We start from the raw sequence: 15666 nt of genomic DNA on the forward strand, positions 1-15666 counted from the left end.
CACTGACTGACTCAGTACAACTCCTGTGAATAGCCTTCGCTGCTCCCTATGTAGCCTCGATCGGACAATACGGCCACGTAATAGGCACCCTTGTTGCTAGCCACGCTGTCCGGAGTTGTTGACGGCTGCCTAGAAACCGCAATATCCCTTGGTGACGTCACTGCGTTGACTTGCGTTGCCTAGCGACCAGGATGCTAGGACTCGGCTAACATCGGCTCGCTTCGGCTTCGCTCGGTGCATCACGGCTGGCGGAGGGTGGGGGGGGAGGGGCGTCATTCAGGGCTCAACATGTCACAGTATTTTAAATCAAAACACCTATTGTGATGGTAGTTTCCAGTTTGTAATGATGTTCCCTCTAAAGATGGCCCATAAGGACCAAAACATGTAAGGGAGATAAGCTTTAACGTAGTAAAAACTTATATGTCACATTAGACGGAGTGGTTTGTATTTATAATTGCGAGTGAGGGACCAGAATGAAACAAAAAAAAAAAAGTTAAGTATTTGTAATTCTACGAATCATGTTGTGTTAGGCAAAATGTGTCCACACTGAACAGTACTACGCCCCAAGGTGTGTTGTTACGTGTAAATATTAGTACAGTACAATCTTGATAATCCGACACATATTGGACCAAAGTACTGCCAGATTACCAAAGACAACTGATTACTGGAAAAAGCTGGAACAAATTTATTAAGTTGTACTGCACAACATAAGCTGGAACAAATCTATTAAGTTGTACTGTACAACACAGAAGTTTCAGTATTAATTATTGTTTAATAATATAATTTATTTACTTTAAATACATAAATGTGTACTGTGAATTTTTGTCCATTAATTCAGTACTTAGGGCTTCATTTCACTGTGTTTAAAAAAAAGTGTCAATAAATCCACTGCTGTATGAAAAGCACTGTACAGGAATGTATAGGACTGAAGAACCAAAACACTGTGTACTAGTGAGGGTCTAAATAAATCAGTTTGTCAAAATCAAATGAATGAAAACATTAAAAAGTGTTTATTTTTCATATTTTCATTCTGTCATGTCATACGGTATAATGTTTTGGGGTAACTTGTCTTATGCTAAAAGAGTTTTTAAGTTGCAAAAGAGAGTTGTATGAATAATGAAAGGACGTGGCTCGAAAGATTCATGTAGAGGACATTTTAAGGATATGAATATATTTCCTTTAAGAACACAATATATATATATTCATTCATTCATCAGTAATCTGTCAGACGACAGGTCCAGTAGCCAGTAGCTACGCTACCGCTGGTATAGCTCTCAGGGTCCTTGGCATACTCAAACCCCCTCACCACGATAAGGTGGAGACACCAACGAGGTGTATATATATATACACACCTTGATGATATTATATTTAAGCATCCTGTTGCACTCCATACGATAAATGATATAACCTCCGTCTCAAGTGCAAACAATATATTCTTGTGTCTTTGATCTTGCTCCCTACACTACATGTTTCGGCCTCAGACGGCCATCATCAGGTGTATAACACTCACGTCGCTGTCACACTGCACCCAGTTCAAAATTTAACATCTAAAACACTCTCCCTGTCATTATCAACTTCTACTTCGTTGATAGCTGTCCACCCGTAGATTACTTCACACACGTTAATTTTGAGTTTATTGTAATAGCACCATAATAAAATCTTTAGTTCTAATTTTAANGAGCAAGATCAAAGACACAAGAATATATTGTTTGCACTTGAGACGGAGGTTATATCATTTACCTTGATGATGTTTGTAGTAAAAAACAGAAGAATATTTGATACAAACAAAGCTCACTGTGAAATAAATACTAGACACATTAGGGATAAACATATGACCCAAGTTAATTTGGCAATATATGGAAATGGGGTGTATCATATGGCTGTTAAAATATACAATGCACTTCCTGATACACTGAAGGAAATTTCTAATGATATAGAAAGGTTTAAGGGCAAGTTAAAGGAATTTTTGTACTTTAATTCTTTTTATACATTGGAAGAGTTTTTATGAGATAACGCTTGCATAATTATATTATATTGAAATTTTAACCAATATGTTAGTTGACTAAAGCTTTTTTGTAAATAACTTCAATTATCTGTTATAACAGATCTTATTTGATTATACCGTTTTGAAGCTGTAAATTATTATTAGTATTCTTTGTTACCTTTATCTTATATTGTAAATTGGTTACTGTAATACAACTAATTATATTCAACTTTCAAACTTGTCTTATATGATAAACTGGTTTTTAAATAACTGTCATATTGTATAAGCATGATTAGTAAATAATATTTGGTCTGAATTTTTCATTTTAAAATTGTCAGGGTCTTGCTTATTATTTTCAAGATAAATTTTTATATGTGACTTAAATCCTGTATACTATAAACTTGTTATTTTGACAACTGCTTGATTTCTAAGCAAGATGAGTTTATATTTCTGGACGATTTCTATATCTATTGATTATTTCAACCTTGTAGGGATTTTATGGAATGTGAATAAATGAATGAATGAATGAATGAACACAGTCAGCCTCTGCTGCCTGTAGAAACCTGCACAAGGTCACGGACACATGTCTGGCACCTCATGCTGGATTACTGGACATGCAGGACACGTGCACAGCCAGATTACTGAAACTGTACTGTATATACAAAGATAAGTGCAGTATTTCTAGTTATTCCATGCATAATAATGGAAAGGATATGGAAAGAAATAATCAAAGGTTAATATGAGGCACTGTCCTGGTCTTTGCCTAGAGAGGATGATAAGCATAACGGATATCAACCAGGATCGCTGGAGTCAAAACCGAAAGTCAAACTGGGTATCTCCAGGCTACATGCCATGAATGTTAACACTTGAGCCAACTTGCTCAACATTTTTCAAATGGATTATGAACTGTGTGAACATGTAACTTGCCATTAAAACAAATGACAACGAAGGGTCATGTTCACATATTATACTGTAGCATTCTTGAGATGTCAGAAACAATTTAAGCACAGAATCTGACAGCAAATGAATGCAGTGATAATAAGTGTATATTAAACACTAATGGCTGCTATTCTGTTGTAACTTATGTTAGCACGTTAGCTAACGTATGTTAGGGTTGCTAGCAATTAAGGATAGGAGCAGGTAACGGCTGTAGGTATACCCTTGCCCAAAAAAAAGTTCTTAGCTTATTTCCAGACAGTAGCACCATTTAGTGCATACTGTTTGTTATCCTATAAAGTTTGGTACCTTAGTATAAATGTAGCTGTAAATCCAAAAATTCTCTCAAGTTACTGAAGTTAAGTATTTTTGACAAAGCAAGTTCTTGGGTTTTCATAGTGGTGATTATTCAGTTTTTATACCATGTAATCTTGTAGGCAGATACTGATATTTTGAAGGAACATGCTGCCTCCTTCTTCAGGGTTGAAATGTACAGGTTGAAGACTTAGCTCTATTATAAAGGCAGTCTGCAAGATAGTGGTTGCTCAGATTCAAGTGTGAGGCATAAGGAAATGGTGCCTGATCAGAGCCAATGCAAATAGTGGGTAGGAAAATGGGTCTAATAAGGGGACAAAACACTCCTGTCACAGGTGGGAGACTGGAATGTGAGAAAGGGCCGCATTTTCCAAGGGACACAATATTGTTTTATGGCAGAAAAGTAAAAAGAAAGACATAATCCATTTTCAGGAAGCCCATATGTTCTCCTCATGTGAGGGAAACTGAAGATGGCCCTTTTGCAGAACTGCTGCTGACAGGAAGTAAGAAGTGAGGAATCAGTGATTTTTCTCTGAGGGCCCATGAGATGAATATCATTTCAGGAGTAAGCAACGTGTCTCCAGAGAAAACCTCCTCCCTTTCCTTCAGACAGTGGACAAGAGAATCGCCTCATAAGAGATGTGATAAGCACTGAGCTCCACCCTAACATGATCAGGGGGACAGGTTTTCCCTAAGCAAGCCGAAGGAAATGATAAAGAAAGTTCCTCTAAAAACAAGCCAGTTACTTTCTCCTGCAACGGTATTCAACTACCCAGTTATTCTGAGAAAAAAGTGTTGATTTCTCACTTCACATTTCCAATCTGCTCGAGTCCTGAAAAGGGCCATTCACAGTGTTTAGTAGTTCTGCCTCCTGTGTGAAAAACAGAGCCCCTGAATAAGACTGCCTTTTCTTTTCACCCTTCCACCTGAAAACAATACTGTGTCCTTTAGGAACAGCTGTCCTTTTTGACAATTCCATTTCCCACCCATGACAACATTTTATCCCTGATAAGGGCCATTTCCCCTCCCACAGATCCCACTGGTTCCAACCAGATTCCACTTCCTCACATCTTTCCAAGGATTTTAACAACTACTTTCCTTGCACTGCCTACAAAACAGAACTAATTCCTCTACCAACAAACTCCAACCCCAAGGATGGAGGAAGCAGGTTCCTCCAAATGTTGCTACAACCTACTAAAAAGACAGCATCACATTCCAGAAGCTCTTACCTGTAATCTCGACACTCACTGCCGTAAGAATCTCAATCGTTCAGTATCTGATTCATTGTAATTTGTAATATATTTATTTTAGTCTGGTATTAAAGATGGACCACACGAGATCAAACAAAACTTTTCAACAAAGGACTTAATTCTAAATGCATTTTTATTTGCAGATGCCCTGGTGCTCATGACAAGAGAAGATAAATAAATGAAGGTTTCAGTAAATAAGATAAAGGCAATGGAAAGATGAATGTGAGAACTAAAACAGTGATAAATAACAACATAACTGAACTAGTACATAGTTACAATTACGGTGGGGCATGCAGTAACATAGTTGATTGAAGCACTATGCTACAAGCCAGAAGGTCACTGGTTCCATTCACGATGAGATAATTGGATTTTTTCAATTTGCCTAATCCTTCCAGCCACACTATGACCCTGGGGTCACAGCCTCTAACAGAAATGAGTACCAGGAATCTTCCTCGGAGGTAAAGGTAGGCTGGAGCGTAAGGCTGACAACCTCACCACCATCTGTGAGCCGACTCTCTAGAAAATGTGGGATCCTCAACATCTCACAGCCCTATGGGCCTCCATGGCGTGTTACCTTCTTTTACCTTTACACAATTACAGTAACAAACAAAAGAGACTTAGAAAAAAGATGTACAGACTTTATCAAATGTGCAACAGAATAAGAACAGCAATGAATAACAACACAAGTAAAGGGACAAAGATTTTAAAAAGCTATAGCAGTACCTACACTTACACACAAATCTGAAATATGGACTAAAAAAATAAACAAAAACTGAAACTGCTGAAGCGAAATTCTCGAGAGGAGTGCAGCAGGTTACACAAGGAAAGACCAAATAAGGAAAAATAAAATTATGGATAAACTCAACATATTTAATCTAAAGGGTGAAATTCTGAATCCAGATCACAGCAGAAATATCACATGCAATGAATGGAAGACAGGCAAATTCCAAACAAAATTCTAACATACCCATCCCCCACCCTCCCAAACAAAGGATGAAACACAGGATGCCCATGATCAAGACTGAGGGACCAGCATACACTTCAAGAGGACGGAGCATACCATGCATGGCCTAATCCATGAAGATGGATGATTTTAGTCTGTATATACTGAATAAATCTGAGGAGAATGTTTGGACCGAAGAGAGATGAAGTGACGGAAGGTTGGAGAATACTGCATAATAAGGAGCTTCATAATTTGTACTCTTCACCAAGTAAAATTAGAATGACCAAGCAAGTCAAGGAGGATGAGACGGGCAGGGCATGTAGCATTAAGTGAGGGAGAAGAGCATATAGGATATTGGTAGTACACTGGTGGGAAAGCTAGAAGGAAAGAGACCACTAGGAAGACCAAGACATAGGTAGGTGGACAATATTAAAATGGATATTAGAGAGATAGGGTGGAATGGTATAGACTGGATCAATCTGGCTCAGGACAGGGGCCAGTAGAGGGCTCTTTTGAACATGGTAGTGAACCTTCGGGTTCCATAAAATGCTGGGAAATTCTTGAGTAGCTCTACAATTGGTGACTTCTCAAGAAGGGCTCATCTCCACTGAGTGAGTGAGTGAGTGACAGAGTGATATACTGAATAAATATCTGATTCATTTCAGACTTATGTGTGTATATGCTTAGTTGTAATAACCATACCACGAAAAGTACAGAACAATTTTCAAACCCAAATGGAATGACAAGCCTAAGGTTAAGGACATTCTTGAAGAATGCTGTCTTCTGGCATGTGGCGCCGTGTAGATATTTTGTCCGAAAGATTGCTAGTTCTAACATGATCCAGCAAGTGGAAAATGACTGGTAGGTGATCTGAGTGCAGAATGTCAGAGACAATGACTTCTGACAGCTGGCATTCTTGCACATAATATCAAGCATGTCACCATTACTAGCAGGAGAGTAATGAGTGGGACACTGTGGTGCTGAAATTTTGAACTCATTCATATGCAGTAAATTCAGTAGGTTTATGCCTGAAGGGTTGGAAACTACATTATTCCAAACTGGATGTTTAGCCAAAATCGACCTATGTCTAAAGTTTAAGAGTTCAGTGAAGTTTGTATCATTTAAGGTGTGGCATGGAGACTTGTACACTGCTGCAAGTAGCATTTCACTGTTACCAATCAGTATGGAAACCCCTGTGGCTTCTACTGACCCAAGTGGAGGCACGTCTACATTTTACTGGGGGATGCCTTTTCTTCTGGGAAGCGGTCAATCCAATAAAAGTGAGTATGGAATAAAGAACATCTCACGGGATTTGAGATGTCTCCGAGAGCAGAGCCACATCTATATGTACATCTAGCAGCTGCTTACTGAGATCTTAGTGCTGACACCACATCTATATGTACATCTAGCAGCTGCTTACTGAGATCTTAGTGCTGACACCAAATATCATTTGCATTAAATTCTGTGAGTCTGAGCAGCCTATGAACTCCAGCAGCCATTTCATTCAGTGTTACTGTGTGCTTGCTGTAAAGAATGCTGAAAAACGGCTTCCAATCCAGACCTTTACAAAAGTTAGCTCTGTTCTCCACACGATTCACAACAGAGGTCCACTCAGAGTTTTCCCCCAATTCAGCCAGTGTACATCCAACAAGAATTTCAATGTCACTGACTACCTTATACACTTGCTGTACTACAGAAGCTGCTTCTGGGTATTTGTTCACGATGACATGGCATTCTGATTTCAGAAATGCCAGCTTCTGTCTCCAGTATTTCTGAAATCCCAGTACGAGGGTGTCCAGCATCTTGATGTACACTGAAGTTCACCGCTTGTTTTGTTGTTTCGCACATCACTGTGCACAACTGCGGTTGGATGGAAAACTTCACTGATACCACCTTTGCCAAATAGGATTTGGAAATGAACATACGAGTACTACGTAAAGTGATGTCCGTAAAATCCGCTCCGTCCAGCACACGTTTCATTCAATCACTAAAGGCAATCAAGGCCTGGTATAGCTGACTTACTGACTGTAAACTCAGTAGCTCACCAGAGCACTTCATGATTCTGCACCCTCTACAAATAACTAGAGCACACTTGAACTAATTCATTCCCTACACTCTGCCTTGACTGCTGCTAGTCCTCGTTATATAAGTCTTAGTATGGAGTGCACAGAAAATGCAGCATCCTCTACTCTTGCATGGCTATCTGTTGCCATGGAAACTTGTTCACCACACTTCTGCCTAGCAATGGCCACCTCTTCTTATCCCACTAATCCAGCTTTCAGCCATCATGTGACAATACTGTATATCCACTGAACACTTAACCATCACGAATAAGTATTTCTGAGATCCTAATAGTAGTACTATTTGACTACACTACCTAGTTATCTGGTGATGGGAAGTACCAGGGATAGTGACTATAGGTGACCCATGCATTCACTGGGGAAACCTGTTCATACTACCACCAAAATATATATATTTTGCATATTTTCCACACCTAAAGCTAATGTATGTACTCTAGGAGTACCAAGGTAACACACACGCACTCTGTGATTTTAGACCTCAAGCAAGCTATACCGACCAAGCGACTGCCCCTTGGCAAAGTGAGTGCCAACTTTTGCAGATAGAGGCATCATGTGGTCAGCGTAACAAATCGCCACATCTGTTAATTTCGGTTTTCCAGACGGAAGCCACTATTTCCTTGAAATAGCTCCTCAATTATCATCACGAGGCTGGGTGGACCCCATTCCAGAGCCACTACTTCTCAGAAAAAATCTGGTAGCGCCAGGAATCATACCCGGACCTCTGGATCTGTAGCCAGGAACTCTGACCACTAGACCACAGAGGCGGTTAGTACCATGGTAAGATAAAGGTAAAGTCATCCCTGTGCTTAACTAATTAAGCACTATGCCGTGAAGAAGTATGAGTGAGTGGATGTATAGATCTACATTTTCTTGACATCGGCACTAGATTGAGTTGAGCGGCCAGCTTTACGACCTGACCGCTTTACCCCTTGGGAAAGAGCCCCCAGTACCCACTGGCCAGGAGGCTGGGTGAGCCCCAGAGCTGGTCTGGACAACATGGAGAAGTGAAAATTCTTGTCCGCACCAAGACTCGAACTCCAACTCCTTAGTCGCCCAGCCTGCAGCCAGTCAGTATACTGATTGCACTATCTCAGCTCTATCTAGTAGTACCAATGGAATTAAAAATGGTTACCATACAATTTTAAGTGAAAATAATTTCCACCCATACTTCGTAACCAAAGACACTGTAGGCATAATACAAATTCTATAGGACATACCTTCACACCAATGCTGCCATTAGGTTGCTGAACTACCCGAAAAGGGAGATATTTCAGTTCCTGTTGTACATGTGGATCATTATATTTCCGTCCAAGAAACCGTTTGAACCCGTGGATTGTATTTTTCATGTTTGTTACCATTTGATTCTTCGCAGCAACTCCTAGGATGCGATTCTTCCCACTGAGTGCTACACATGATCTGAAAAAGTAGGTTTTAAAAGATGGCATCTAGTCACAGGCAAAATATTAACATTTTTGATGAAACAAATTATACACCAAACTCAGAAAACATTTGGAATTTGCAGACTAGCTGAGCACCTCTAGTGTCATAAGGAGGACTTTGTTCCATGGAATTCATTATCTCAGACATGCCTCTTAAATTGGATGAACTAGTGAGCAGTTTCTATTACTTCTGAGTCTACAGTGAATAAAATAAGCAACTCATTACATATTCAAGACAATGAAAGACTGTTTTCCTGATAAACTATATAAATGCATCAATTTTTAACTGAGTCCTTTCAGTTTTCAATTAAATTTGGCAAACTTGTTTACCCTACAAAAATGAAGGTGCCAAACTTTACCCCTTTAACACCATGCAGTCTCTCTTGTAACAGGAATTCAAAATTAAAAATTAGGCACATCTGTTTATATTACACCACTGTCAATCACTTCTTTGGACCTTAAATCTTAGAAGGTCGTGCCAAACTTTACCCCTTTAACACCATGCAGTCTCTCTTGTAACAGGAATTCAAAATTAAAAATTAGGCACATCTGTTTATATTACACCACTGTCAATCACTTCTTTGGACCTTAAATCTTAGAAGGTCGTGCCAAACTTTACCCCTTTAACACCATGCAGTCTCTCTTGTAACAGGAATTCAAAATTAAAAATTAGGCACATCTGTTTATATTACACCACTGTCAATCACTTCTTTGGACCTTAAATCTTAGAAGGTCGTGCCAAACTTTACCCCTTTAACACCATGCAGTCTCTCTTGTAACAGGAATTCAAAATTAAAAATTAGGCACATCTGTTTATATTACACCACTGTCAATCACTTCTTTGGACCTTACATCTTAGAAGGTCATCTTATAACGCTCATCTACACAAACTTGGCATAAAATAAGCTGCCATCAACATACAACAGCATCTGTAACTGTGATACAGAGAGCCTTGCATTTCAATGACCAGATGACAATATTTAAATTGTATATAAACTGACTGATGGACTGGAAGAGGTGGTCCCTATGCCTGGCCAGTGAGATCTCCAAACCTAAGCACACAATTCTGGTCTCTGGAATTACACAGTCACTGGTGCACATCACAAGTGATGAATCATACTGTCAGATGCCAGAATACATGTATTACAGTTATGTGAATGACCATCAATTTCATAATATATTATGCTAGAAAGTGTACTGTAGTTCAAGGCATACTGTTTGAACATTTATCCTAAACAAAACTCAGAACAGTTTGATTTATGGTAAGAATATCTTGTAATACTGAAGAAATGCATAATGCATTTATAATGCAACAAATTACTAATTTAAAATTTACTGTAAATTTAACAACTGTATAATAAACGATTCTGGCAGTTAATATCTGTAACTGTCAAGAATGGGCTACAAATGATACAAATTTTTTCTTCAAAATTACTGCATGATATTCCCAAGCTTGGCCACTTCCTCCCATGACACCATGTACATTATGAGACATGACGAAATTTGTCTTGGAACTACTTTATAACTCGGAACGCTTTCAAATGTGGCAACACTTTGAGCATTATTTGGAATTAGTGTAACAAAATAATCCAAAATCTGTTACCAAAGGTCAGTTGTATTTATCTCAGTAACCCTATCCAAATCATTTTAACTTACCTTGGTTATCACTGTAAAAATATACCACATTCAAGATAGCAGTTCTCAACATGCAAAACAAAACAAACTCCTGTGCAGTTTAAGTGCAGATAGATACAGAATAGCAGTTACCAAACAATCCACTAGAGCTTTACCAAGGATATGTAACATTTTACTGCCATGTTGCCACTAGCAATACATTAATTTCCATCACACAAAATATATTGTAACGTGTTTCATTACTGAATATGCCTGAATACTGAATACTCGCCTATTACGCGAGCGCTAAATGCCGCTGGGGAGGTAGGGGTCAACATGTCACACTGCTCCCTCCTTAAGGCTGTTCGTCCCGAATAGCCTAACCGTGCTTCCCCGTTCCTTTTCTTTGGAGGCTGTTCTTGCAGCATCTTCTTTGTGTCCTTCTACTGTTTCTCTTCTCCCCTTTTCTTGATGGGTGCGGAACATTTCTTGCATGTGCACTCGGTCGGCATCTGCCTTCGCCAGCATTTCGATTATCTGCTGCATCTCCATTTTGTAGCAGTAAAGTACTCGATGCACAACAATCTGTTTGTGGCGTGTTTAAGTTCGTAACACTTCTGACACCAATGTAACGTGTTTCGTTACTGAATACTCGCCTATTACGCGAGCACTACGTTACCGCTACATGCCGCTGGGGAGGTAGGGGTCAACATGTCACAATATTCTCTTCTCAGTATTTACAAGGTGAGCAACATGTTTCAGCACACATTTGCTATCTTCAGGCCCAAACTATCTGAACACACAGGTAAACTTATAATAGATACATCTGGTATGTATATACACTCATGGATGAGTTCATAACTTACTGGTAGAGCTCAATTTGTGGAAACAGAGCAATTAGATGAAAAGACCTCAAATATAAAGATGCCTACTTCATCATGTAAAGAAATACAATATGGTGTACCTCATGATTCTCTTTCGGGACCCCTTCTGTTCTTGTTTGCAAATGACTTGCCCCAAGCTGTTCAAGAACCTAAGGTGGTATTATTCATGTATGACACAAATATATTACTCACTGAGAAACATCTCACGTTGTTAAAAGGGAAAATCATAAAAGTTACGAAACAATTAGAAAATTGGTTCTTGACAAATAATCTTATAACATACACAAAAAAGACCAAAACAATACCAATTTCAGGGAAGAGGATCCAGTTTAATTCATAGACCCGTTCTCTATTTAAACAACACAGAAATAACTCATTCATCAAATTTAAAATTTTTACATATTTATATCACAGAAAACTTAAGGTGGGCCACACATATACAATGCCCTTGTCAAAAATTAAACAAAGCTCTTTATTTGGTTAAATCCCTACTCAGCAAGTATCCATGTATTAAGAAAAGTTTATTTTACAAAATCTGAATCTATACTAAAATATTATTACAATCTGAGGGGGAGTAAATGGCAGTAATGTACTATTTTAAATACTGAAAAAGGTCTAAGACTTATTAAAGGAGTCAAAAACAAGGTCTCTTGTAGATGTCTGTTTGGTAATTTTAAGATTTTACTGTAACTTCATTATACCTACGCGTATTTGAGATCTTGTGCTTTATAGAAAAAAAAAAAGAATGCAATCTATACAACTCAATATTCCAATATTCATACGTATATCATGAAAGCGAAATAGGATTTTGACATCTAATTATGCAACACTGCTTGTTGTCATAAAAGTGTAATTAACATAGGAATAAAAATACATAACAACTTACCCCTTAATTAAAAAGGATAGAAAACATTAAGGTTTTTAAAAATAAATTAAAGTTATTCATTACAAAACTGTTCTTATTCTCTATAATAGTTTTTTTAGCAACAATGACAGATGGTAGATTTGTAACTCAACGTAGTCTTGATATGACAGGGAAGTATACAGATCGTCCTTGGACTGTTAACTCAATTAAACTGTGATACTTTGTGACTTGTGTTTTCTGTGGTTTGTTTATTGCTTTGTTTTGAATTGCTGGGAGTTATCAACCATGGTTGGTGGACTACAGCATGGGGTTACTGATCAAAAAGGGATTGTACTGTTTATTGTTTTATGCGTTTTTAAGAGTTGTTGCTATGTAGTGCTTGGCTGTTTTTAACTGACCTGTCTAACTGTGCCCGTGTAACAGTTATGGATGTTAAATAAATTCAGTTCAGCCCAATGGATGCACTGGCATGTTTACTGCATATTATGCTTTAATATTATTATTTTATATGCAAAATTATTAAACATTAATTAGTCAGAAAACTGGTATACAATATTACCAAATGCAGAAGTCATTTGGTGCATGTTGATATTACTGTCGATTAAACTGCTCATAGTGTTGCTAGTTTGTTCTTCTTGGAAACATCAATAAAAGCTCCTTTGTTGATATGCATAAGGGTTGTCCTGTCTGCATAACAAATTATGCTGGGTAGACTGTAGGTATATGTTGTGTACTGCTTATGTGGCACGCGTCATGTGTTCCGATAAATGTGGGCATCAAGATGGAAAATACACGCCAAACAAGTCACCCACGTTGTAAGTACCGGGAGAATATATGTGTGATGGAAATTCCACATATCTCTAGCAATTCAAAACACTGTGGCTATGCAACAAATGTGTCCACTTCTATGGCAGCTTCAAGAAAATTCATGGGTACAGAGGCATTATAATAACACCCTTCCTAAATCAATACTATGGAATATCTAGTATCTGAATAAGCATGGTAAATTATGCAGCAGTAAATAAAAATATTTTTATTTAATACTTTGCCTAAAGTATGAAGGAAAACATTCCCCACCTCCCATGCTTTGGCTGTTATACACATATTTTGTGTAATCAATTTCATGTAATAACTAAAATCCAACCACCCCACACTGCAGATTTTATGCCATGCATTCTTCTTTATAACAAGTTGCACTTTTTTAACCCCAGGAAAGCCATATTCTTAGTTTCTGTTAAGACAGGCATTCATCATGACACATTTTGGGGAATTTCTTAGTATGTGGGCCTAAGTTTGCAACAGACGTTTAGCAAAAAAATAAACATCTAACAATGACATAACACAACGGCAGTACTTAACTTCGTAGGAGGAAAGAATCGTCACTGTAAGCAGACCTAACCATATTAGGTCACCCACAAGTGGGTTGCTGTATTACTAATCCTTTTATTAGATCAGTACCATCCACGGCAAAGAAAGCACTACGTCAAAAAATTGGTATCAAGCGACTATTTTTCCGAATCATCACATGACGAAACCTAAAGCAGTTAATCCTGCAATTTCCAACCTGCGCGTATTATTCAAAATATTTGATATGCAATAATTCTTATGCATATATTACATTTATTTAGCTGAATGTCTTAAATACCCAAAACTACATGGATTTCAGTCGATACTTACGGTGTTGCACGTAAACTGTAGTCGTTCGCTATGGTTTCTATTCCACCAGCCCTTGCAACAGCAACGTAACAAGATTCATTACCAAAGTCAATACCTATCACAGACATAGCAGCCATTTGCAATTAGAACCGCCAGTAAAGCTCCTATTCGAAGAACCAACTGCTGGTCACTTTTTAATGCAAAGACCACAACCAACGACAACGAATATTTCTTGTTCAGCCAGTGCTTTTAAATCACAGCCAATCACAAACCGGCGAATGGCCGAAATTTCTAGCACATGGGAGAGGATGCCCTATACTGAGATAGGCTCGCACAGCATGACGAAAATTCCAGAAACCAACTACTGTGATGCTTGGAGCGAGTTTAATCACGGCTTACTAGACCTATACGTTTTATACCTTCTAGACGTTAGGCTATTTGTACTAAATTGTGAAATAAAACAAGACTCTAGAGATTAAATGGATCATAAGGAAACTTTCACGTTTAGATTATGCCCGCCCATATCAATCTATAAAATTTGCAGATAAAGTCGGCTATATGCTTTATGATGAATCAAACACGAACATATGCTATTACTGAAATACGTAGACTGTACTGCCACCTTCAAGTTGAAGGGGAATTTCACAGCCGGTGTCGGTATCTTGGCACAATCGGTTAACGTGAAGGTTTCTTTGTTATGGCTAGTGGGGTGGGACTAAGTCCCTTGTAATGCGGCCAATTCTGGACTATTGTACCAGCACCAGATGATAGGTGAGGGTGATTGTGGAGCAATTGGTGGAATGAAGATTGTCAGGGGAATCCGAAGTACTCGGAAAAAACCTACCTCAGCGCCACTTTGTCCACCACAAATCCAACTTGACCAAACCCGGGATCGAACCCGGGCCGCCGTGGTGGGAAGCCAGCGACTAACCGCTTGAGCTATGGCGCGGCCATACGTGAAGGTTAATTGGACCAGTGGTTCTTGACAGGCGAGGGGCCACAGGAAAAAGTCTGAAACATGTGGGGTCATGGAAACTGTTAAATTGGCCATGAAAATTTCACTCCAAAAATAAAATAATTAATAGAAAAAACGCCGAATGATCAGTACAATACAATCTCCTTAGAAAGTTAATAGAATTTTCTGTTCAGTGCGGCAATAGAGGTCACATCACTTTTATTATTCTTCATGATTTATTTCAACCGTCTTCCAGTGCATACACTCATCTATCTCACTCCTCTCTCTCGCACTACATGTTTCGGCACAAAAGTGCCGTCTTCAGGCGCTTATTCGATTTACGATAAACTAGTTCACTGCATGCCTTGCCGTCTTCATATTAAAATAACTAAAATATATATTTATCATATATATTGATAAATATTAAATATTAAAAATATTAAAATTGTTCAGGATTTTTTATCCCTACGTCGTATCTCACTATGCGAGTCACACCTATCCTCTTCTGTCGGAGCACTCTTTCTACTTTCGTGTGTGTATTGTGCTCTGTGTTGTGTCTTGCTCCTGTGACTGCATGTGTATAACACACATGTAGTGCGAGAGAGAGGAGTGAGATAGATGAGTGTATGCACTGGAAGACAGTTGAAATAAATCATGGACTTTAATCAGTGCAACAGGACGCTAAAATATAACTTTATTATTCTTGCCTTACATGTTTCGGTTTAGTTAAAACCATCATCAGAG

General features: G+C 38.4%; 1 protein-coding gene across 1 annotated transcript in view; it reads right to left on the reverse strand.

The window, feature by feature from the left end:
* LOC111868002 (97 kDa heat shock protein) overlaps positions 1-14320 on the reverse strand; it is a 40585-nt gene extending 26265 nt beyond the window's left edge. Inside the window, exons 1-2 of the mRNA XM_023858316.2 lie at positions 13989-14320; positions 8727-8925 (exon numbers count right to left, since the gene is read on the reverse strand). Coding sequence (XP_023714084.1) covers positions 8727-8925; positions 13989-14104 — 315 coding nt within the window. The 5' untranslated portion in view covers positions 14105-14320. The remainder of the gene's footprint in view (positions 1-8726; positions 8926-13988) is intronic.
* Positions 14321-15666: the final 1346 nt, after the last annotated feature.

The sequence above is a fragment of the Cryptotermes secundus genome, unplaced genomic scaffold (assembly GCF_002891405.2).
Source record: "Cryptotermes secundus unplaced genomic scaffold, Csec_1.0 scaffold508, whole genome shotgun sequence".
In the NCBI taxonomy this organism is placed as follows: domain Eukaryota; kingdom Metazoa; phylum Arthropoda; class Insecta; order Blattodea; family Kalotermitidae; genus Cryptotermes; species Cryptotermes secundus.